This window comes from Oreochromis niloticus, linkage group LG12, assembly GCF_001858045.2.
Source record: "Oreochromis niloticus isolate F11D_XX linkage group LG12, O_niloticus_UMD_NMBU, whole genome shotgun sequence".
Classification (NCBI taxonomy): domain Eukaryota; kingdom Metazoa; phylum Chordata; class Actinopteri; order Cichliformes; family Cichlidae; genus Oreochromis; species Oreochromis niloticus.
The window spans coordinates 28,482,678-28,508,367 of record NC_031977.2 but is presented as its reverse complement, the minus strand read 5'-3'; the positions used below and the strand labels follow the sequence as shown (position 1 = coordinate 28,508,367).

The 25,690-nt window shown below is 39.2% G+C and overlaps 2 protein-coding genes across 4 annotated transcripts; both read right to left on the bottom strand.

Moving 5' to 3' along the window:
* Positions 1-64: 64 nt before the first annotated feature.
* Positions 65-4,752, bottom strand: emb (embigin). Of its 2 annotated transcripts, XR_003213217.1 has the most exons (10): positions 4,594-4,752; positions 3,579-3,656; positions 3,185-3,368; positions 2,759-2,841; positions 2,464-2,600; positions 1,480-1,635; positions 924-1,044; positions 784-817; positions 578-702; positions 65-534 (listed from the first exon to the last, which is right to left on the bottom strand). XR_003213217.1 is itself a non-coding variant. In XM_003455288.5 (9 exons), exons 1-9 carry the CDS (start codon positions 4,664-4,666, stop codon positions 642-644), a joined length of 927 nt encoding a protein of 308 aa, XP_003455336.1. In that variant the 5' UTR covers positions 4,667-4,752; the 3' UTR covers positions 65-641. The 2 variants fall into 2 exon arrangements, 1 of the variants encoding a protein (XP_003455336.1); XM_003455288.5 differs by having other exon boundaries at positions 65-702.
* Positions 4,753-9,278: 4,526 nt separating this feature from the next.
* malt1 (MALT paracaspase 1) lies at positions 9,279-23,692 on the bottom strand. Of its 2 annotated transcripts, XM_005459782.4 has the most exons (17): positions 23,363-23,692; positions 22,259-22,425; positions 21,792-21,913; positions 19,889-20,036; positions 17,779-17,957; positions 17,585-17,681; positions 17,437-17,484; positions 16,396-16,419; positions 16,244-16,288; positions 15,113-15,316; positions 14,610-14,787; positions 13,796-13,867; positions 13,571-13,698; positions 13,021-13,170; positions 12,113-12,270; positions 11,874-11,999; positions 9,279-10,496 (listed from the first exon to the last, which is right to left on the bottom strand). In XM_005459782.4, exons 1-17 carry the CDS (start codon positions 23,509-23,511, stop codon positions 10,005-10,007), a joined length of 2,487 nt encoding a protein of 828 aa, XP_005459839.1. In that variant the 5' UTR covers positions 23,512-23,692; the 3' UTR covers positions 9,279-10,004. The 2 variants fall into 2 exon arrangements, with proteins under 2 accessions (XP_005459839.1, XP_003455310.1); XM_003455262.5 differs by lacking the exon at positions 17,437-17,484 and having other exon boundaries at positions 23,363-23,691.
* Positions 23,693-25,690: the final 1,998 nt, after the last annotated feature.

Sequence of the window (25,690 nt, the reverse complement as noted above, 5' to 3'; positions counted from 1 at the left end):
GACACATTTTGGATTGTTTCTTTAGTGCTCGGAAATAAGTTTAAAATTAATCCAACACTGAAACTGTGGTTTGTACTTTTTAATCGTCTTGTTTGCATACAGTGCAGTCATTTTGAGGAAGAAACTATGACTCTGTGACTATCCTCCTACACGTAAACGCAAAACAGATGCACAAATATGATGAATATGTGAAGATATATCTTCATTTACATGTTATTCAAGTACTGTAGATAGATTACTGCAAGGACAAAAGTCATTGGAAGCACAGTGAAAGGTTAGTCAAAGAGTGTAAGGCACTGCTACGAACCACAGAGAAGAAAAACGGGTAAAAGTCATTTGAAGTTTAAGGTGTTGCCAACAAAAAGGGAAAGTCACTTCTGTTATGACAAAGGGGAGGGGGCAAAGATGACGTGATGTGTCAAGTAAAGCATGTCTGGGTTTCTGCACAGGAAGTCAACAGGAAACTTGAATGCGTAAGGAAAGAGGCCACTTGTGTTGCAAACTCGAGTGTTGATTAGCTGGAAGCTGTTGCACTTTGAGTGTTGAAACAAGATGATGCAGTTATAACAGATGCCACAATAACCGTATAAACGTTGCTAGCGTTCACATTTAAAAATGAGTTTTAAAGCCGGCTGCAGTCTTTAAACTTTGCGCTGCCTCATGGAATTATTACCCTCCAGCTCCTTAGCTTCTCCCTGAGGCCTGACAGAGAAAAAAAAAAGTCATTCTTGGATTATGAAAACTGCAAGTATATTAAAAGAAATACTCCGTCACTGTACTCACAGCTCGTTCTTTTGGTGGGCGTTCGGCACATTTTCTGAGAATGAGACCGATAAATACAAGTTAAAAATAAGCTTTGTCATAAAATGTTGCAAAAAGTATATAATAGTGATACAAATAAGAGCTGGATAATGTTCGTCTACCCTCTTCTGTGTTGTTCTTCCTGGAATGAATTTTCTCGTAGAGCAGAATGGCAGTGACCAGGACGATAACTTCAGCCAGGATGGTTAAGAAGGGCTTCAGGGGCTCAATGAAGCTGATAATCTTCAGCACGGAAAGAGGAAATATTATATATCACTACTCCTACTTGTTTCAGTCCCATCCACAGGAAAGGAGTAGAGATGATTTATCTTATGAGATTAGTAGACCACACTTGGTGTCTATTCTGCCAAGTAGTTTTAAATACTTTATATGTTTGAGTAGTTTTTGTAGTTTGAAGCCTGTGGAGTTGGGCTCTCAGTGGTTCACCAGACCAATCATGACAGGCCATGATTAATAACATAATTTTTTATTTTACAAAAGCAGTAACCAGTGAGTTTTTAAAAAATGGAATGCAAAGAGAGACAAATTATTTATTTATTATCAATCTAATAATAAATCCTGGGTCTGAATTACAAACTGCTCAGGGGCTGTACAGGTGCAGGTTCCTTTTGTTTATTGACAGCTGCCCAGTAAAAGTACAGAGGTTCAGTTACTGACCTTAAGCTCCACGTGGCTCATTGAGGTGCCGATGCGGTACACCGCCCCACAGTAATAGGAGCCAGAGTCTTCATCTGTCAGGTTGATGATCTTCAGCTTCGTCTTCCACCCTTCATTGTGGATTTCATAGCGCTGAGACTCTTCAGCAATGAGGATCTGTTCCCATATATATCAACATGCATTAACATGACACCTTCTGGATTTTGCTGAATGACACAGTAACAACAATGAATTTAAATGTCTTTGAAGCCAAATGAGGGAAAATAAGGAGAATTAAAAGGAAAGATTCACAAAGCTGTGCTATTATCCCATTTGACACCCACCCTGCCTCCCAACAGGAGCGTTGTAGGTTTTTGCTTTTTATTTTTTCCACTTAAAAAAATAAAATGACCCACACAACAAAAAAAACAAATAAATAAACCATGCTAAAAGAAGACCCCAGTCCATTGGGATGTTATCCATTGCATCTATTATCTTAAAATAATACTTAGCATGCATGACAAGCTTTAAAAAGTATGGACATTTGCACAAATTTCACCCACTGCCACAGCACATTCTGGAAACACATGTATTGTGTCATAAATGCAGGTAATTTATCATAAGTACAAGCTCTAATGTTTCCTACCACTGTGCTTTAATGCCCGCTCATGCATTTATAAGATATTATGCAGAAAAAGACCAAACATGGGGAATATGGATAAAAGGATAAACCATCCACCTATGAACAGTAATGAGAAGGTCTACTTTGACTTTCACAAAATATGCGGAGCTGTTAAAAATAGATGCTTTGTTTGGATAGATAATAAGATAATTAAGATAAATAAGATAAATAAGGATAATTTCAACATGTGTGACATGCAAAGCTGCTCTTGAAGAGTATTCTTGAGAATAAAAACATGGGAGATGAACATAAGAGATCCTACTTGAAGGAATGTCAATTAAAAATGATCAGTGACACAACTGTACAGGCTCTGAGCAGCTTACCTTTTCTGTCCCATTGGCTTTATACCAGATCCAGGTTCTGGGCTCTGGTTTGGTTTCCTCCATTTTACAATAAATCACCACAAAGTCCCCTAGATAGCTGACTATCGGCTTGTCTCGCATCTCACCGATCTGTGGAACTGGAGGAAAACGACTGAGATGATGATGCTTATGAAGACATAGCAGCACTGCACAGCCTCAGTCCTGAGTGTTATATATTGATATTCACTATAAATAGCTTGAGCGGGGACTTGAGGAGCTGATAGCAAAACCGGAGAGTCTCTGTTTATTTCCTTACCTGCCAAAATAAAATCTATTTTTGCATCAGTCCCAAAAACACACGAGTAATTTCCAAGGTTGTCTTCACTGACAATACGAAAGCTGTAAAGCAGAAGTCAAAGAGAGGTTTTCGATATTAACATAATAAATCAAATGTTACTGTCCTCCAACTGTCTGATTATTTTAACTAAACTGTTGCCCTACTTTCATGTAAAGATAGTTACAGCTGACATGGACAGGCATGAGCTGACACTGCAGTTCTATTTAAACCCTTTTATATATTCAGGTCTTTTGATAAAACTTTGTAGATAACAGTTTTTGAGCCACTCAGAGGGGAACAAAGATTAATACATTGTAAATACTGAAACGTAAGAAAGAGTCCTCAGAGTCCTGCAAAGTGGATTTTCTAAAGCTGCCAAATAAAATATGCACATGAAGTACTTACTCTTGTTTGAGAGTATACTGCTCATTCTCCAGCTGCACAGAGCGCTGAGTATCCTGAATTTCTTTCCCATCTTTTGTCCAATAAACGCTAATGTTTAGTAATTTCTTCTGATTACCAGTCCACGTACAGTCTAGCGTTAGATTTACAGGCTCATGCAGTTGGATTTCCTCTGTGTGATTTTCACCTGTGTGGAGTGGAACAGTTAAAAACACACACACACACAAGGCAAAATCAGACTCTAATTTAAATCCAGCTCCACGTGGTCACAACAACATGGAAATCCATCCATCTTTGTCACAACACACTATTTTGCAAGTGAAATAACTTATCAAGATGTTTTCTTCAGCTATATTTACACAAGCAGTAATGAGGAAACACAACATGCTGAAATTACCTTTAAGAACAACACTTCTCACTCTCGTTGGAAGAGCAGTGTTGGGAACTTGTGGCACTTCTGTTGAGCCCAACGTGTCTGACAGGAGAAGAAGTAAATGCATAAATATACACAGAGTTTTAAAGTAAAAATTAGACAATTATTTTTTTGGTAACAAATATTAGATGCTCTGTAAGTTTCTTTTTGTATTTAGATTGTAAGTATTTTTTTATTGCAGCAGTTATAATTGAACAAAGTCACTAGTTTATTTCTGTCAAATAGGTTTAAAAAAATCAGATGTAAAGGCTAGCACATAGGAGATAAACACAACTGTTCTTAAAACCGCTTTTTCTACATATTCGCCACTAAAAATACAAAAATATGAAGATTTTAAGGTAATTTTAAGGCAGATATCAGTGTTGCTACTTTGCTGCTAATGCCACGTGAAACAGCTCGTAACTGTCTGTGAAAGTGTCCTCTACATAGCAGCAACAAGATTGTTTCCTTGATCATCTTTTCAAAGATTTGTTTTTTTTGAATAAATACATAAATATCTTAAGATTGGGATTAAAATGTATTCGGACAAAAAATGAAATAAGCACTCAGTAACTTTAAGGTTTTATCTCTTTGTCTGTTATATAGTTCTTAAACTAACCCCACACGCACAATCACAGAATGAAGCAGAATGAGGCAAAAATTAAAATCCCCATTAATATCCCTAATCACACCAATATAAAAATCCTTTACAAGCATGATAATTAAGTAACTTACTTTTACATTTTATCCTATGATGATTAAAAATATTTTTCTTGGGGGAAACAGTTTGAGAGACATGTATGAGGTGAAAAATCATAAACAATGACTACCAGTATGCTTCAAACCAAATTATGTTGCACACAATTATGTGAAAATCTTATGACATTTTGTCCTGGCCCTTACAAGGTTACAGGACCATTTGAAGGAACAGAGAAAAGGCTGAACAGAGCTTTAACACAACCACGAAACACAGCAAAAATGAAACCCAAAATTAATTTACTTGTATTGATGTGTCTGCAGCAGATGCAAAGCAGGCAGATCTGAAAAAGCGGCTGCTTCCAGGAGGCTGACATGGTTATCGTCCCTCTGTCCTCTCTGTGAGCAGGTTCCTGTCTCTACAGACTGCATGGTATAACCACCCCACCCCTCCTCCCTCATCTGCACAAGTGACGCAGCCATGATATCACCCTGCAGCCTGTGGGTGGCTGCCTCCATCCATTATTCACTCAGATGGGGTTCGTGTCTGGATGTTGTGCTGCAGTTTGTGGTGCCCTTCAGGACTGCGTATGAACAGAAAATGTTAAAATAACAGCATCGTATGTGTATCTGTGTTTGCGTGTGTACTTTGATAAAAATGTTAAATCTGTCCTAGCCTGACTAGGCTGCTACTGTGCAGCTACGTGCAAGGTGTCCTGTTGTGTTATTTGAGAAGGTCACATGAGCTGAATCCCCTCATGAAATATTAAAGAGGGGCAACTAACAAAGTACCAATTCTGTTACTGCAACTGACTTTCATCATACAGTTCTACCTTAATATGAGTATAAATTGAATGCTATTCAATTGCTCACAGTTATACCAAGTGAAACACTAAAAGCAGCCTCACTGTAGTTCTCACAGCGTGGCGTTTACCTCTAAAGTTACCCATAGTGTAATTCCTCTCCTCACCACAGTAGAAATGCTCACATTGTTTTTGTATCAATCTCAATTTGTTCTGCATTTCTATATGAATAATTCTTAAATCTGTTTCAGCCTTAACGTTATTATTCAGTTGCCTTTTTATTAAAGATAGCTTCTTTAACTTACAGTCTTGACTAGATCAACCAATACAGTGTAAAAATAAAATGGGGCTACACTGCTAGACTGTGGTTTAGGTGTTTCTGTCACAGTGTGGTACTAATTCTGTATGCCCCGCATAGTCACATGAAGTGCAAATGAGTATCCAGGACTATCCAGCACAAGTGTTATTATGGAGTTGAGGAACTGATATGCACTCACTGGCCACTTCTTTAGGTTTACTTTGCGAGTGCCGGGTTGGACTGTGTTTGCCTGTAGCACTGCTTTCTCTGTGGCATTCTTTCAACAAGGTGCTGGAAATATTTCTGGTGCATATTGACATGATAGCATCATCATCCATCCATCCATCCATCCATCCATCCATCCATCCATCCATCTACCGTCTGAATGTCACAGCAGAAATCAAAACTCATCGATCCGATCTGATCTCATGCAGCTCTATCAGCACCCCTGACTTAAACACCCCTGTCAAACCTACACTAATTTAACAGTTTGTTAAGCACAACTGTTTAGCTAGGTTCATCAAAGTTGGGCAATAGAAGATTGGAAAAATGTCGCCTGGTCTGATTTCAACAGGCCCGTAGGAACTTGCGTGTCTCAATTACTGTTGTTGTGGAGATTAATTTTGTGATCTGATCTAATGCAGCTCCTTCAGCACTCCTCATTCAGGCCAGAGGAGATTGGTCAGACTGTACATTGTCTTCATAGATGAAACAAGCTCATTCATTTATTATTCGATAATAGCACATAGCAATTATATCATCGAGACAAAAGAAGTGAAATGTTTAGATATTTAGATTGTGGTTGAAAGAAACATGAAGTACCTTTTTTGTTCAAAACTATAATTTATTTATTTTCTATCTTCTGTCACCTGTAGCGGACATCATATCAGTTGCTAGGTCTTTGAAGGATAATCTAAAAGAACTGTGGTATAATCTAAGAAATATTTACCTGTTATTATTTTTACAGCGATGTTCATACATCATGTGCAGAAAAATAATCTTGAAATGACAGCTGTCCAGTGAAACGTTTGACACCTTTAAAACATCATTGTATTTATGTAATTTCCTTCCTAATGCGTTCAGGACATGTTGAAATGTTCACTTCAGTGTTCACTGTGCTCATTTTCTGTCTGTGAACAGCTCCAACAATATATATGAGAATATTATGAAGACAAGTTCTTTAAGCACAATATTACTAAAAACACTAAAAATTGGCAAAGGCAGAGCAGACATACAAAAAAATCCTTTCTTTAAATCTAGTTTAGCAGATGGAAAATCCCCTTTTTTCCTGTTCTGATTATAGCTATTCCGTGATGTTAATAAAATGAATTGATTGGTGTGAATCAAAATGATTGTGCGACTTTAGCTTGATCTGATTGGTCAAACAATTAATTTTTATTCATTAAGAGAAGCAAACTGGGCCTGGGCCAGGCTTCCTGGAGTGCAAGGCCGTGTTTCGCCACTTATTTACCACATGAGATTCAGGAGGGCGCTATTTCACACAGGGCATTGTCCAGTTAAGGAATGAGAAAAAGATAACAAAAATAGGGAAAGCTTGCCTCTTAATTAGTGAATATCAATCAACTGTGCAGCAGACTGTGTGAACCCTCAGTCTGTGACGTCTCAGCATCAGGCCAAGGCCTAAAGCAGCAACACCAACTTGGGGGTGATAATGTGAACAGTGGCAGAAATCCCAGGAAAGCCACCGGAGTGGAACACTTTTGGAACGTTTCATGGTTCATTGACAAGACAGAGGCTGAAAAAAGTCCTCTGCTATAGAAGGGTGTAAGCTGGGCTCATAATGTAAGGCAGAGAGTTGGAGAGCAGTGGGCTCAGAGACAGAGGCTGACAGCAGAGAGGTGTTCTGCTGCCATCCTGAGGGGGCTCAATAAAAATAAACAGAAAAACATAAGTAACTAATTTTTGGGGTTGTTTTCTTTTGGTTTGATTGTTTTTATTTCAGGTGTATTGTTAGAGATCAGTAGTAGAAACTAACAAACATGAGTCATCGATATATTTTTAAGGTACTTTAAGGCTCATTTCCAGCTCCAAGTTTTATACTAAACCAGCCTTATATTACTTCCCAGTAACACACACAATCCAGTTAAAAACAATACTCAAGTGACTACCTGCCACGCACCTTGTAAACGGTACTTACAAACTCGATCTACTACTCCAAAAGTATGAACATTTCTAACTGGGAAACTTGACATGAACGCAAGCTGGAAAAACACTTGAACTTGCAAAGTTGTTGGAGGCATGCTTAAAAGCATTGTGGGGTGAAAATCAATATTTTTCATATATACAAATTCATTTATTGTTTGAATTTAAATTACAATAAGTTACTTGACTGTAACCTGTAACCACTACATAAAGTGATCTATACTAATTTGAAGTCATGATTAAAGGGGACATGAAATGCTGCACATATAAAGGAACCGTTGGGTTGGGCCCTACTCTCAAAAACTGAAGCTGGGTTTAGGCTACGTTCACACTGCAGGCGAAAGCGCATCAAATCCGACTTTTTTGACCCTATGCGACTCATATCCGATCATGGTATGACAGTTTGAACAGCACAAATCCGATATTTTCAAATCCGATCTAGGTCACTTTCGTATGTGGTACTGAATCTGATACATATCTGATGTTTTAGAAAGCGACTGCTGTTTGAACGGTCATGTCGCATTAAATCCGTCTTTTACGTCACTGACACAAGACAAACGCCAATTATCAGCGCCGGAGAAGCGCCCGAGAAGACATCGTGAACGCTTCCTGGCCATCCAGTGTAGATGTTAGAGAAACTGTTGGGAAGACAACGTTGGAGAAACGTGAACATTTTATTTGTACCGTATAATCTGCAGATTCTGACAGAAATCTGCAACTATCCTTTGAACCACCGCTCCTCTCTAAAACAGCAATAAGGATAATTATTAGGCCATATGTAAATAACAAATTGGGAAGCGTAAAGTCCTATACAAGTCTTTATATTAAGTTCCATCAGTCAAAAAATACTGTTTGGGTCTAAACAGCGCGTTGCGTGACGTCTTCTTTTGCGCATGCGGGCCGCTTTGAGGGTCGTGAACGTTTCACACTAGAGCGCGTTTGCTGTCACATTTTATTTGTAGTGTGAACAACCAGACAAAAAAAAAATCGGAATTGAGCATTAAGACCTGCAGTGTGAACTTACCCTAAGGGGTTAAAGTTAAAAAAACAAAAAAAAAAACAAAACATGTTTAGCGCCATCTTCTGTCAGTACGGAACATGGCATCGTGTGGTTGGCTGGTTCTGGCTAATAGATGTTAGCTAACTAGTGACAGAATCAATAACGCAGAGGAAAATAAGGTCATTAAAACTAAAATTCAGTTTAAGTTGATCACATTTGTGGTGTCTCTCGCTGCAACAATGAGTTTTATGTTAAGAAACGGAGGATTTACTGTTCACTTTCACTCTGTCTCTTCAGCAGTAAGTGGCTCCTCGCTGTTTGGCTAGTTGCAGTCAAACGGGAAAATCCAGGGTTAGCCGTAATGTTTGGGTTTGTAAAGCACTTTATAAATGAGGACCATATACTTTAATGGTATATTTGTAAGAGAAAATAAGGAAAGGCTGATCCACTATAAGATTATTTCCAATTTATGCTATTTCTACAATTCAGAGGAAAATAATATACTTTTTGTACCGTTATTTGATGGCTGTAATGACATATAAATGCATATAGCGTGTAAGTGTATAACATGTTATAAAAGAGTGGGACGTCAGGTTAGAAGACAATTGTTTTCTCAACTTATAATAGCTTGAAGCTCTTGCACTTTTTGATGATTTCATTGAAATGTTTAAATATTTAAAGCACAAGTACATAAAACACTGAAATAGTTTGGGGTTTTTTAAGAAAAAAAAAGATAAGTCTGTATATATCCATCCATTTTTGTCCTGTTGGCGTCTATCGTAGCTGCCACAGGGTAAAAGAGGGGGTACACACTGTCTGTTGCAGGGCTGACACAGATAGACAGACAACCATTCACACTCACATTCACACCTACAGCCAATTCAAATTCACCAGTTAACCCATTCATATATTTACTCTGTGAAAGCAGAGAGAACACATGCAAATACACACAAACTCCTCATCCAGCTGGTGGATTCAAACCCAAGACCCAAGACTTTTGCTGTGAGGCAACAGTGCTAACCACTGCACCACCCTTAACCTGCATATATAATAGCTAAAAGCTGCCAAGTCACAAATGCACAAGTAATAATTATAAATACAGGAATACAACCATGGTTGTAAACCACCTCTTTTTCTCAGGTTTATTTGATAAAATGCATACCATGTATAGTTTTTATTTTAATGCCCACCTGGTTTGTAGTTTAAATGCATCTGGCTAAGAAAAATAGTTTCAGCTCTATTTTTGTCTCTGAAATACTGTTACATTAGGAACTATTAGTCAGTTTACTCAAATACATGTTTTCAGTTCTCAAAACAGATTTACAAAGGTCAGCATAACGTTTTCTGAAACAACTGATGTATAAAATATAAAACCTATTTGAAATATGTAACAACAAGAGCAGCAGTAATACAGATTCAGAACTACAGACATTTAAAGCTTCTCTTCTGTCTCACTGTGGCTGTAGCTGCAGACTGTTGATGAACACAGTCTGCAGCTCGTTGATGTCGTCTGTGGTCTCTATGGGAATGCTGAGCCTGCCTGGTGAGCTCGAAAGCCCACCGGAGGTGTACGGTGGGTCATAGCGACACTGGCTGAGATTTTCATAGTAGATATCGCTGCAGCCTCCAACTGCGCCCTGCAGATGCTCACCGATGTCCAAATAGCGATGCTGCGGGGAGAGGCGGTTGTAGTCCTGGGTCTGGTGTGACCCATGATAGAGGTGGTGGCGGTGTTCGGGTCCAGGGCTGTGACAGGGGCTGTGGGATGGACTGTGGGGCATCAGGCAGGTCTGCAGGCAGCTGTTTCGCCTCATGGCCCGGTGGAGATCCAGTCGGGCTATCAGCGGCTTTCCGATGTTGATGCTTTTCGTCCAGTGGATCGGATGATCGTCGTCCATGGCTGTGAAGGTTCCCTGAAGGCACACGGTGAAGACCAGCTCCTCCTGTTGCATGAGGTATTAGCACACAAAAAGTTGTATTAATCAACACTCAAAGCTGTTGTAGCACAAAATGAAATCGCATCAAATAATTTCTGAATTCTAAATCATCTCAACAACTGTGAATAAACTTTATGGTGACCAGGTAAATCCTCCTACTTCCAGTGATCCTATAAGTTTTCTATGTGTCAACTATTCAATAGTTTATCTATACAAGAGGAAAGGTTTAATGACTTTTCCTTTACACACGCAAACATCACTATATCTATTAGATCAGAGATTAGCGAGGATTAGCAAGAGAAGATCTTAATAAATCATAATCTTAATAATGCAACAAAGAAAACAATACTGGCGACCACTAGTGCTGCCTCTCAGCCTCCTAGAAGATCCACCTATGACATAAATGTGAAAACCCTATTTGATTTTCAGATTCGTTGACCTCTGACACCAACATGTCGTCACCCTGACAATATACCATTAACCATCATCTTTTATAGCTGAAGAGGAAAGATTATCCGCAGATGTTGATGTAGCAGCGGAGCAGATGTTACAGATGTTATACAAAGCTTGTCCATTAAGTGGTGCAGAGGGTGGTCAGGAGTAATCATTAATTATCCATAAACATTAATCACAGCTAGTCATTTGGTTGACCTCTGATGGAAAGAATAGCAAAAGTGTACTCATTCAAACTAAATTCAAGCTGAATTCAAACAGCAACAAGACTGAAAGGATATAATTCCCTCAGCAAGTAACATGGATGCACTCCACAGCTGGTAATTCAATATCCAGGCCAGAGAAACACGTTCGGGATTTCACATCTGTTCCTACTGTGGGCGATCGTGGCTCAAGAGTTGGGTGTTCGCCTTGTAATCCGAAGGTTGCCGGTTCGACCCCGGCTTGAACAGTCTCGGTCGTTGTATCCTTGGGCAAGACACTTCACCCGTTGCCTACTGGTGGTGGTCAGAGGGCCCGGTGGCGCCAGTGTCCGGCAGCCTCGCCTCTGTCAGTGCGCCCCAGGGTGGCTGTGGCTACAATGTAGCTTGCCATCACCAGTGTGTGAATGGGTGGATGACTGGTTGTGTAAAGCGCTTTGGGGTCCTTAGGGACTAGTAAAAGCGCTATACAAATACAGGCCATTTACCATTTACTCCTCAGATCAACTTCTCCATCAACCAGAAAAAAGCCAGTTACATTCACACTGTGGCCTGGGAGTGTAGTTAAAACTCCATGAAACACATCCTACTATGCTCACCAAGCTCAGACCTCATATTAACCATGATGTTAGCTGAATGCAGCAGACCTGTAGCTGGACCTAATTTCCTCCAATTAGGTCCAGCTCTGAAACCTAGCACAGTAAACGTACATATCTATATTTATTCTTACCCTGAGCTTCTGCAGTGAGCTGAGTCTGGTGTAGAGACAGTGCTGCGGCAGACTGCTGGACAGGAGGTAGATCCCTGTCTCCTCTGGAGTTTCTCTATTCATCAATTTAGGATCCACATCAAGGTCCTAAGGGAGTTTTCACAAACAGAAAAAGTTGCACATTTACAGTCACTTTTCCTTCGCTGCTTAGTGATAGACAGATACAGACATGTTCTGCTTTCAAGTTCATGAAAGCATACCTGTGAGAAGTCAGTGACGTGTGCTTGGCAGAAGGACATGTCAGTAGGTTTCTTAACGATGTGAGTGTAAATCACGAGCACATTGGAGAACTCTGCAGCGAAGCCCAACTTAATCTGAGCGCCGCAGTCAAAGTTGAGACACATACTCTCAGGAAGTTCTGCAGTGAAATACAGAAATTAATTTAGACTCATATACATTTAAGTTTGCATACATTTGACCAAAAGTCCAACTAACCATTCACCATAACCAACACTCTAACCATTTAACTTAAAATAAAAACTAAAAACCTTTGACTCATGGCCCAAAGATTAATAATAACAGCTTTATTATAAATCATGTGTATGAATAGTGTTTTGTTTTTACATTTACATTGACTAAAATAATTGAAAAAAAATGCTAAATATATAAACATTACTCTCTGCATTACACTCTTTTTAATACAACTAAATAATAATTAACACTACAATATGTCAAATATATATCACTCATTCACCAAAAATGTCTTAGTTTGTAAAATACTGAATGCTTTCACTGCTTCTCTCTAAAGTGCCACAAATAAAAAGAAAGAAAAAGCAGCATTTTAAAGTGAGAAGACTAACAGGTTGGGACCAATATTTAGAGGAACTGGGTCCCCCTGACACACTGTGAAAACAAGATTTACAACAGTAGCAGTGACTGGCTTCTCCATTGTAGGGGCAAATACTGGAAGAGGCACCGTGGCTGTTACAGGGTGTGCCTCTCACTCTACTGATCGTTGCCCCTTCACAGTGTAAGCTGAGCACTTTTTTACCATTTGTAAACATCTGACTGAGCCTCCAGTGCTGAGCTGCCATAGGCAAATAGGGGTTTTTCCAAGCAGAGATAACATATTTAAAAAAATGCTTTAAATCTCTAGTACTAAACTCACCGTGAGCTTTTGCCCACTGTCGGCTGTGAGCATGAGCGAGATCAGCGCTGTCTCCGGGCAAAATAGGATCCGTCAGCGCTCTCCTCTCCGACAGACTGCTGCGGATCTCCAGAGCCTGCTTCCCCTTTGTAGCGTCAAACTGGCCCATATCTGTGCACAAAACAATCAGACAGTCTGCAGTTATTATAACACAAAAAGCCAAAACATCCTTATATGAGCTGAAACGCACTCAGATTAAAAACACTGCAGGGAGCTGCAAGGCATTGAATTTTTAATTTAACCAAAGCTAATGGATCATAAACCTGTGGGTCCTTGAAGGAAACTCCATTAGCCAACAAGCATGGAAGAATAATGGAAAGCAGAATACGTTTAATTAAATTTTTTTATTCTTTTATTCTTTTTTAACTGACCGCTGAAACACATCCTGCAGGAAACACAGCAACTGAAATGCAATTTAATTTTAATTTGCTCTACTGATCATCTTTTAACTAAGTGCTTCCTACATTGTCTCTGCTGTTAGCATATGTTGCATTTTTGTGTTGTTTCTTACCCTCGGCGACTCTGTCCAGCACCACAGTGATCTTCTCGTCATCCAGCAGACGCTTCTTCAGAAACTTCACAAACACACCGTTGGTGAAGCCGGTGGAGCTCAGCTCAAAGGCCTCTGCATCTTGGCACCTGAACAGCCAAACAAAGAATTCAGCACTTCATATCTGGGAAAGCAAAACCATGTATGAAGTTAATTTATGGATCATAACTGATGTTTTGGACTTACGTAGCATATCCAAAGACAATGTTGGCGGTAACCCTCAGGACGACGTTTGGAGTGCTGTCATCGTGAATATTCCTGAAAATAAATAAATAAATATGTAAAATTTTGATATTTCTAAACTTTAAGCTAGAGAGACAATAGTTTCCTAATTGTCCTTTTCTTAAAGAAAACAGAATATATGCTCAAAGAAAATTAGAGGAACACTCAAAGCAGACATTGGGTCTTGAAGGACAACATACTCAAGTTGAAAATCTTTAAAATAAAATCATGTAAGTCAAGGGAAAACATTTGAGCGCTGAACTCAAAATCTCGTGATGAGACGCTGGATGACGCCCTGTTTGATCTTCTCGCAGACCTGGATCAGGACATCGAAAGCTCATCGAAAGACTGGATAGTCTGTGGCTTTATTTGGCACCGGGTCTTTTATCCCATTACCGAACAGCAATCAGTGTAGTGCTGGCTAGCACGTTTAGGTCTGTGTGATTTTCAAAGGATATGCCTCCCCAGACCAACACTGACCCACTACAAACAAGTCATGCTGGATGATGTTACAGGCATACTGTTCACCAAGGTGTCTCCAGATACTTTGTCACATGTGCTCGGTGTGAATCTTCTGCTACACCCTCCACAATCTTGAGACTGTGTCGGGAGAGATGACACATACAGATGTGCCATCCTGGAGAGGGTGGACTACCTGTCCAACTTGAATGGGCTGTGGACACCATCTCATGGTATGAGCAGTGACAATAACACTAACAAACACCAAATCTAGAGAAAATTCAGTCAGTCATTTTTTCTGAATGACTCTAGCACTCACCTCTTCCTGCACATGTCCAGCAGAAAAACATTGAGGTCCGTCTCCTTTTCCTGCATCAGTTTAAGGATGCTCTGCACACATAAACAGTTGGCTGAGCGGTACGGATTTGGAGCATCTACTGGCACCATGAAACTGTTTCCATAGTTTTCATATCCGTGACCAGCATAGTACAGCAGACCTAAAGAGGAAAGTCGGCATTTCAGTCAGGCAGCTTAGAAATACAAGATCTGGTTGCATACAGCTTTTTTTTTTACTGTTGTTATTTAATGTTTATTTAATTAGAATAACATTTGTTAAGTTTTAAATAATCTTAAAAATGCTATGCATGAATTAATATTTTCTTATTTTATCAAAACATTGTATAAAGTATATGCTTAGATTAGAAGGATTAAAATTGCAGTGTTTCTCTTTCATGCTGTGTTTTGGGATCCTTATATTTCTGTCACCCTCTGGGCTGAAACAACTGCCAATACCGCCCAGAGGTAAGTCAAATACAAACATACCATAGACTCCTTTGTGAAGCAGCAGTAGAAACTCATCTACAGCATTTCTCATCTCTGACTCTGTGAGATCTAGTAGCGAAACCACCTTGAAGTTTAGCTGCCGCAGGAGGTTAGTGAGATCATAAACATCCACCATCGGAGCTTTAAGCTGCGGGTGGTTCTGGTAAGACAGGTTGCCGATGAGCAGGGCCACTTTGTCAGTTGCTGGGATCAAACACATGAAAGGGAGAAAATGATGAATATAATGAAAGGAAAACCATCCAAAAATCAATGACATACATGGTTTCAGAACTGGAAAGTGAAGTGGAAACAGAAAATAACTGAAGGTGGAAGCGCTGCAAAATAAAATGACATGTGTGACAACGGTGCAAAATCCAGTTATGAAACCTTACAGGTGTGTAGCTAACACTAGAACAAAGGCAGAGTGCACTGGAACATGACGTTAAGTAGTATCGGTTTAAAGGTGTGATCACGCAGGGGGTTTCCTTTTTCCCCCATACGACTCATCTGCTTTGCTTACTTTTAATATCATGTAAATGTCAACAAAGTCCATGTTTTTTTCCTGTCCTTTATTTGAGTACATCTGCTGGTACTGTTTTGCACAGGATCATTTGTTCAGTTAGACTACAATACATAACGATTTCCAATGCCAGTTCCTATTTTTTTGCATGGCTGCACAGTACATGTTACAGCAAGAAAAACATCCATCAGAAGAAACACAGAATTTACATACATTCACAGCATTTGCAGTTTATTGTTTGCACAAACTAGAAACTGAGGTAGAGATGATAAGAATCATAATAACCAAGAAATGGAGGGAGGAAGGAAGGAAGTGTTTCATACAACAGTGACATTATTATCACTGATGTCATAAAACACACCAGCCTTTTGTGAAGCTTTTCCTTTTTTGGTGTGTAGCTTTTTTTAGTGGGTGTTATTCTCTGGTGTTTGGTGCATGATGCTGCAAAGTGTTGTTTTGTCCTTGTGTGTGGCTGCTAACACTGTGCTACAAGAAGGTTTCACATCTTTGTGTTGGCGTAAGTACTGAGACTGAAACTGATCTCAATAGTATCGCACATACAGAGTAGAGGAACTGTGCACCAGCCATCAGTCCTGCATAAAGACACTCACCATAAAGTTGTTCAGGAATACTGTTTAGGAAGAATTCATTGGAACCTAAAAAAACAAAACAAGAGAGTAAACACAAAGCCAAGCATAACATAGGAAGTGCTGTTAAAGAGAAATATTTGATGTATATGCTTGCTGCCTGTGGTTCCTCTTACCTTCTCCAATGGCGTAAATGTCATCTAGGGAAAAAAAAATATCATTATCACTCAAGTTTAGCGTACAAAACTGATTAGTTAAAGGAAAGGGTGAAACTTTAATAAGTAATAATAATAATATTCAGAATTAATAAGAAAGAAAAGACCAAAACCAACACTGAGGTAATCTGCTAACGTCTCTTTGTGCACAAAGACACATGATCAGTCTGCTCTATGTCTACATTTCATTTACAGACTTTACAGAGATTCAGGGGAAGCAAACAGATGCACACAACAGTGAGCAAGACGCATATAATGTTTCAGTATTTAAGTTTAAATGATGGGTTTCCAGAAAGTCATTTTCACACAGATTTCTTTTTTTACTTCCAAGCTGGCCAGAAAAACAATTTGTTTAAATGAGTAAACACTTTTTAAATGATGCTGGAAGCTCGTGGGGTTTTTTTTTTTTCCGCAGTAGCAAACACTGTGTGTCGTGTCACTCCTAGTTCCCCTCAATCTCTACAACTGAAGTAGAGAGTACAAAATTAGCATGACCCACAGAGCCACAAAAACCACAATAATTGAAAAAACACCAGAATGACATACAGAAATTATTTGGTGGTCTAAATGTTTCTTTGTGAGTATTTGTAGTATTCAAAGGATGCTGAGTGTGGGACTGCAACGGTCATCATCACAAAAGGACACGTAACCACAACTTAGTGCTTCAGAAATGTTTCCCATACAGCAATCAAGCTCTGTCACACAGCCAGAGAAACACAGTGAATGGTTGAATTGGATCACTTCAGTTTTGGTTTCAGTTTTTTCATTATGCTTTTTTAAAGTACCACAGATAAATATGAAATGCATTAAAGATGACAGGGAGGATTGATTTCAGTAAAACCAGAAAGCATGCATGTGAGTTTTGTGCTAATTAGTGAGACTAATCCAAGACCACGATCCACATGCAATCTGAATGAAGCTGTGATTTCCATACGCATGCAGCTAACACCTGCTAACTGTTACTCGATTTAAAACACCATACACCCGTGCCTTCAACTCTACCTTCAGAGCACTCCATTGCCCCTGAAATCTGGACTGATATCCTTGGTGCTTTCAGTTAAGAACAGAGGCAAATAATCGCTCAGTTATAATGACAATGAAACTGGTTCAAGAGTAATTTAAAAAAAAAACGTCCTCAAGTGTGACATACCTATCACGACATCAACTTCATTGGTCCACATTCTCTCAGAGCTGCTGCTGATCTCACAGCGATACCTGCCTTGTTGTTCCTGCATCACGTGAGGAATCTGAAATATACACACAAAGTTATGCCACAACAGTTTTAATGTCTCAAAACACACACACAAGCACTAAAAGAAAAAAAATCTTCCCATATCCTCTCACCATGAGTTTCCTCTTTGTGGCATTCAGAATTGGGACTCCATTTCTGTGCCACTGGTATCGAGGAATCGGCCGTCCCACGGCTCCGCATTCCAGCTGCAAATCTTCCCCAACATGTAGCCGCTGGGACTGAGGCTGGATCACCACCTTTAGTCGACCATCTAAAGAGTGATAACTCTGCCCTGGTGATGTGAGGAAAGAAGACAATTACACACAGGACTGCATAATGCATTCTTCATCCTTTAAAGGATTCCCATTTCAGCTGTTCTCATCGCTGGAAAAAGTGACAGAGTTTCAGGTCCCGCAAAAATAAACAAGTCCTGTTCAGACAAAGAGCAGGAAACTGAGGTCAGTGAGCTTCAAACACTGACAATATCTCAGTGATGAATAATTTGTTTTGAATGGAGAACATCTGCATAAAGTCAGAATAAAAGGTTGGATTACTGAAGGAAACCTTTGTACACAACACCAAGAAAGAAACTTCTGATTAATTGTGTAAACTGCAAGATTTTGCATACCCTTTTATGTTATTTCATTACTAATACATGATTAGGCTGCAAGTGTTGGTTGTTGTCCTCATAGAGGGATATAGATTAGCTGGGAAAGTTATTTATTAACAGTCAACCAAATCAGGCAAAGCTATTTACAGTGACAAAAGCTTGTAGTGTGCCATTTATTAGCTTTGAGCAATAAGGCCACATCTTATTCACAGCATCCATGTTATTTTCATATTCCAAGCACAGGAGCACAGGCTAGCTGGAAGGAAGTAAAACACCAACAAACATCTAAAGAGCATATGTATTAATGCATGTGTGCTAGCTATGCGCACAGTATATAGGTAGCACACACTGCAAGGCATCAGGTCAGAACTATCACAGTCACTGGTCCTTTTTTGAGGATTTAAATTACACATTTAAACTTCTTCTCTAGTACCACACATTCAAGATGTGTACCAGCAGGTGTGGCTCTGGATTATGAAACAATGGCCAATGATAATAAGACCATTTACACACAGCAGTACGGCGGAGACGACATCTTTGCTACCAAAATATTTTCACAGCACATTCATGTGCAATGAGTACAGTAATGAATACTTCGACTGCTATCCAAACAATATAACAACAAACTGTCAATCACTGCTGCTTTGCATTGAATAGACAGAGCTTTTGGTCTTATAACTAATCTGTAACAATTGTGATGTAACAGGAGTGCAGTATTTAACACCACACTAATTCGCACGCATGCTAATTTTGTCACAGAGATTCTTGACTAAGTCGTAGCGCAGAATTAATATTTAGCACATTTATGCTAATAACCACAGCAATTATTGGCTCTGCAAAAAAGGCCCCTTCTCTAACAAAAAGAACTCATGACACCCCTCCTTTCTTGGCCAGAGGTGATGTGTATTTGGAGGTTTTTTGGTAGGCGCAGTCAATCAATGCAAATGAGGGCACTTGGCCAGTTTCCAGCATTTGAGCTGTCTCCCTCTCTCTCTCTCTCTCTCTCTTATCTACCCAGTATCGTGTTACTTGTTTTGCTGGCTTCAGCCTTGTTGATATAGTTTTGCATAGTACAACACCTTACACCAGGCGTCGGGGAACTCCAGGCCTCAAGGGCCAGTGTCCAACAGGTTTTATATGTGTCCTTGATCCAACACAGCTGATTTACCTCCTCAACATGTCTCGAAGTTCTCCAGAGGCCTGGTAATGAACTAATTGTTTGATTCAGATGTGGTGACCCAGGATGATATCTACAACCTGCAGGACACTGGCCCTTGAGGCCCTTGAGTTTCCAATCCCCGCCCTTACAATCACCATTTTAACTCCACCTGCTGAGATGCTGACAACACATACTTCATAACCTCTTTTCGGTTAATACTTTTAATTTAAACTGTGTCTCTTTCAGTTTTTATCATGGCTCATGAGGTGAATCGTGACCAGATAGCTTAATTTTTTCTATGCACACAGTGGACAGCATATAGACAGTGATGTATTTCAACTCCTAAAGCCCAGAGATCTTAAATATCAACAATCAGAGCTGCAACATCAAACATCACCTTAACTGAACATGATTTTTGGACAGATCCGCTGAATATAAACCTGCACAATCTTACCGTAACACAAGGTGATGTTCAGGACATCCACCTGAGCCCACTGGCTGAACTCAAAGGCATCTCCACAGTTGACTCTGCAGATGTAAAATCCAGCATCCTTCATCTGGACTGGACTTATTACCAAGTCTGGGGAGAAGCTGTTTGGAACCTGAAGTTTGAAAAGCACATTTATTAGTTTACAAGGTTGTTTCCAGCTCAGAAGTGAGACAATTTTGACACCACAGTAATCAAGTCTAATGCCTAAAAAGTCTGCATGATGGAAACATTATGTCATCATTATGGACATAATAGACTGGAAGCTATATACATTTTTCTCAACTTGGGCCTGTGAACTTTGTCTTTCTTTGATCTTCTAGTGTCAATGATCCTTTACGAGTTGCTGAAATCCAAAAAGGGATGATAAAGTCTTTTACACCACAGGATCAGGAGCGAGCAGGTCACAAGGAGCACTGTTTCTATTTGAGAAAGGTGCTGATTGAGATCACTTCAAGCCCAAACTTGTTAATTTCGTACTTCAGCTGAAGTTTGTGACTCACTGCTTAAAATCCTGACTTCCTTAAAGACTTTTGCCAGGAAGTACTGCTTAAGGAAATGCATTTCAGAGACTGTGAGTCACAGTTAACAGTTTGGGGGAAAAAAATTATTAAAAAATAACCTTGCAATTACCTAAAATTACATTTAGTGTCTTGAAAAAAAAATGAAAAAAATATTGTGTATTTATAAAACTAATGTCCTTAGTTTCAGTCTGTTAGTTAATTTAGGGAAATCAGGCAGAAGAGGCTGACAAACAGCCTCCTTATAATAATTAAAAACACAAAAAACAACACTAACTCTAATTAAATTTAAACATTAACTACACAACGCAAAACTAAACTGAAATGAGAAAAAAACCACTCTGTAAACTGAGTGAAAATAAACTAAAACAAAAACTCATTAGAAAAGATCAAAGCTATGGGTAGAAACTCAGATATGAACTAGTAATAATACGACAGCATCTGAATGCGCAGTCTTTTTCTATGATCGAGCACCCACGTCACACTTCCGAAAAAAGTTACATCTAGCAAGTCAGAACGAGTAACACTTATGTATCCTTTCAGCATGGCGTCACAAGACTGAACGCATGCTGACGCGGACACATGCAGACATTTGCAACTGTGCACTTTTATGAATTGCTCAGCTCACTAAAAAACATCACTGTGCTATAGGAAGAGATTCAGTTAAGTTTCTTAACCACTTATTTAGGATCACCCATTAACTACGATGAACCAACAGTGCCATTTACTGCACCGATGATATGGTAATCATGTGTTCTCACTATTGGAAATACTCTGTTTGTTTTATGGGAAAGTCCTGACTGAGAAGAGAATGCAACAGCAGGACTCAGTAGTGATGAATTTACCGGATCATGCAGGTGGACTTTGTACTAGGAAGTTGTCGGTTTAAATACCATTTAATGTCTGATCAGACCATGTTGGACATTTTTTTGTTTGTTTGTTTGCTTTTTGCTTTGCTTTGCTTTGTTGGACATTTTTGATCTCACATGCATTTCAGTTGTGTAATTTTTAGTAAAGTTAGTAAAGTTATGGCTGCAGTGAATGTGTAAAAAACGCTAAAGAGGTTTTAACGCAAGAACTTTAATTTAAAGTCAGAAAAAAATCAGCCCATTGTTCCTTCAGTGGGCTGGTTTCAGTCATTATGCAAATGTACTGTTTATAAGGTTTGGGGAAACCTGCAGTCAGCTGAGACTGAAGAAGTCACTTGGATGAGTGACGAAACGTTTCTCCCACAAAACGCTACGTCCAGATGAACAGATTCAACTTTTGGAGATTTACTTTCCTGGATGATTGAGAATGCATCAAGACAAAAAAAAATCAGTGTGTGTGAGTGTGTCAGAGGAACTCACCTCTTCCTTAGATTTGAACCACTGGTACTGTACTGGAGACTTGCCCACAGCGTGGCAGCTGAGCCGCAGATTGTGGCCACATATAATGGATACGGACTGGGGCTGAATGAGGATCTGGAGGGCTGCACATGTACAGGATATTTACTGTGAATTTACACTGAGTTTAGATGGACTGTATACAGCAGAACTTTGTGGTGCTTCTCTTTAAGGTTTAACTTTAATTGCCAAGCTAGCAATGGTACAGATGAGTGGTAATAGCATAATAAAACATTCCCTCTTGAAACCTACATTATATGAACCCTGATTACTGCTGCACTGACTTAAAACTGCACTGACAATGACCTATAAGTTTCATCCAAACAGCACAATGAGCTGTGAGCTTCAGATGAGAAATAAATAGAATGCAGAAAGTGAAGATCAACCTGCATGATTGACAACATAGCGGCATCAATGTGGTTTTACTCTACCTGGCGGTTTCAGGCACTGCAGAGCCTCTGAGTTGCCTAAAGTTTGAAGGTAGTCCATCAGATGGCCCGTGGTGCAGCCTCGCTCTCCCATCAGCCTCAGCAGCATGAGACTCGGGCTTCCCTCCAGCTCCAGCACCTTCAGAGAGCACATCTCCATGTCATCCGAGCTGGAAAGGATGTAGGTGACTGTCAGCATTTCATATTTTAAATCATATTACAGTAAAACTCATCTTTACCGTTTTCACACACGAAAACTCAGGTCATGAGAAACTGTTAGACAAAGATAAGGGAATAAATTTACACAAGTTTAAAAGAAAAACAAATGAATGCTAATCTTTACACCATCTGCACCGCTTAGTGCACAATCAGTGAAACACTTTATCTAGTGACTTTATTAGTGTCATACTCTATTTACCTGAACTCTTTCTTTTGTGCAATTTTACACTTGTCTAAACTTATTAAGTTTGTACTTATTTGATTGAGCTACATTGTTTTTTAAGTTTTGGCTGCTGTTTTGGTATAAATAATGCATATTTGATCTTATGAGCAGACTGCACTGTACCGGGAATATATGTACTCAAACACACGGTGTAATAGTGATATTAGGCAGGTGTGATATCATATGTTACAGCCGTACAGTAACAGCTAGGATTAAAAAAAAATCAGAGGCAAACATTTGTCATCACCATTATTTGTTAATGAAACTGCATATAAATAATGATTGGACCCTACATTTTTGATTGATAGTTTCATTAACTAGCATTAACCTGGAAGATGCTGTAATGAAAAACAAATAGTTGTCCAATTTAATCTCTCAAAGGGGGTCTCTTGATTTATTAACTTGGAGTTACATATTTATCTATGCCAGAAAATATACAGGTTAATTGTGCATTACTGTATTACATACTCTATACCTTTATTTTTTAATATAAAGACACAACATAAAATTCACAATAACCAATAAACTGAACAGTGTAACTATAATGAAAGTTAATCGCGTTAGTCCCCATTAGCTTTAATAAATAAACCGGTGGTTGAGAGTATGCATGCAATGATTTCTGGTCATTTACTAAATACTAGTACTAATAGCAATTTTTAACCCACCTGACTTTAAACCGTCTATCATTGCCAACAATCTCTCCAAGTTTTCGCCATCCTTTAGTGCTGGATTTGTCCAGCACCTCACACAGCCTCTTCACAACCGGCTCCTTCAACGAGTTGACCTTCGTGGACCGTTCCAAAGAGTCCGACATGACAGTTCCTCAACCAAAGCTCACCATCAACGTGTTTCTATCGCACGCAAAAGCAAAGTTATGGCACGAAAAAAAAATGTCTACTTCCTGAAAGAAATGATAAAAATGACTGACACGCCTACAGCGTCGTCTTGGTTTTTCCCCGTGGTGCAGCTCAGTTGTGGTTTCCTTCTGCCAAAGACCACTTATGCGTAAAGATGAATCTCTGCATGTAGGCTTGTGAGGCGAGAGGCGAAAAGAAACAACCCCAACTCTGGCCTGTTTTCGGAGTTTACCTCCTTTTATTAATTCCACGCAATTAAGATAAACCAAGTAACTTACTCAAAAATCTACCTGTGTGATATCTCATTTTCTATTCGTAATTTTGTTTGGCGTTAATCGAAAGAGGATACCCTACTAGCTAGCTCTGTGCAACTGCCAAAGAGAGTGTAGCTGCTGTCTACTCGCCATTTGACAATGAATGAACGATTAACTGAGCCCGCAATCAACACCATTATTTGGTATTTGTTCAGTGGATTTTAATACGTCAGAGGTTTCTTTAATGTAAACGCTGCTAAAACTAGCTAGTATATACCAAATAACCCGTATTTATTAAGGTTAATCTATATATTCTTTTCTTTTCACATGCAACATCCATCCTTAAACGAGTGCCCAGGCATAGAATCACAAACCAAGTGGCACAGAAAGTTGAGGCGAGGCGACTCATCTCGCTCAATTTGCACTCTTTGGCTGTACTCAGCCGCTCAGGTGGGAGCCGGTGACCTCCTCATAGTGGCGGAGCTAGAAAGTTTTCTATAGGTTATTGGTTGGCCCAGAAAATGAACAGGTTTTTTTAAGGATCAATCCTGTTTTCATTTATGTAGGTATAACTTCCTGGAAAGATACCTTGAGGACTCAAACAGTTTTTACCCAGCACTGACATTGTCAAGTCAAAACTGTTTGCAATATAATGTACACAAAACTTTTATTTCATCTACATGTCACAAAAAAATTGATTCTGTTAATCTAGACGTAATGTTTTCAGTGGGGGAAACATTCACTCATCCAAGTAACCATTTAAGTCTCAGCTGACTGCAGGGTTCCCCCACCTTATAAACTAAACTGACTAACTCTAACCCGCAGTCAGCACTGGGTTTGTGGGTTGACCAAAGGAGTGGCTTGACACCCCTTGTCTCCTTACAGAATCTCAGAGTTTTTCTTCCACATATTCATATGGAGACTGGCTCTCTGTAAATCCTGTTTTGTAATGCTGGCAACTCCACTTTCTAGGTGAAAAGGTTGTCTTAAGTAATGCCATGACTAAGTAGGATAATTTTCCCTGTTTGTAATCAGGGTCACTCTTTTTTTCTGCTTTTACATGCTTTTTTTGTCCTTGCTGCTCTTTCCCTAAGTTTTTCAGAGCAGACCATATATAATGGCTTTGTTTAAAGGCACTTTTTGTAATTGCCCCCTGCAAAATGTAAGAAAACAATTCACCACAAGGTGGCACTGTTTTACCACTAGAAGCGTATCTTTTCAGGCGTGTGCTGCTGTTCAGTCAGCCCAGTCCCATAATAAAACACGAAACCTAACTAAACCAAGCTGTCTAAACTTAAGCATGAAAGGATGTTTTTCATTAATAATATTTTTTAAAGTGATGATGCATGAAAAAATTTGAGATATACAATAGATTCGGTATATAGGAGAATGGATGAATGAAAAGTAGTGTTCAAATATAATACTGGGAAATTCATGTTGAGGAACACACAAAAGAAAAAAGTTAATGTACAGAAACACAAACTAATAAAATGATAGTTGTGACTATATTTCACAAACTGCAATGAGACTGCATGGTGCTGTTAGTGTACTCCTACCGCCAGTCCCAAACCTGGACTTATTTCCTCACATACTTTTGATATTTTTAGTTATTTTTTGATATCTTTAAACTTGTCACAGTCCTGGTTCGGTGACCCAGTGTTTTGTATTATTATAATTCTTTGATTTCATCACGGTTTATCATTACTAGTCTTTTGGTCTATGGTTCTGTATTTCTAGCTCTCTAGTTCTTCTTCGTTTTCTGATTTCTAGTTCTTGGGTTTTGTTCCTGTGCCCCTCACATTTAGTGTAGGTTTAGTTCTGACTTCACGTTTATTTTCTCATTCCCCAGTCAGTCGTGTCTCAAGTCCATGCCTCTGTGCCT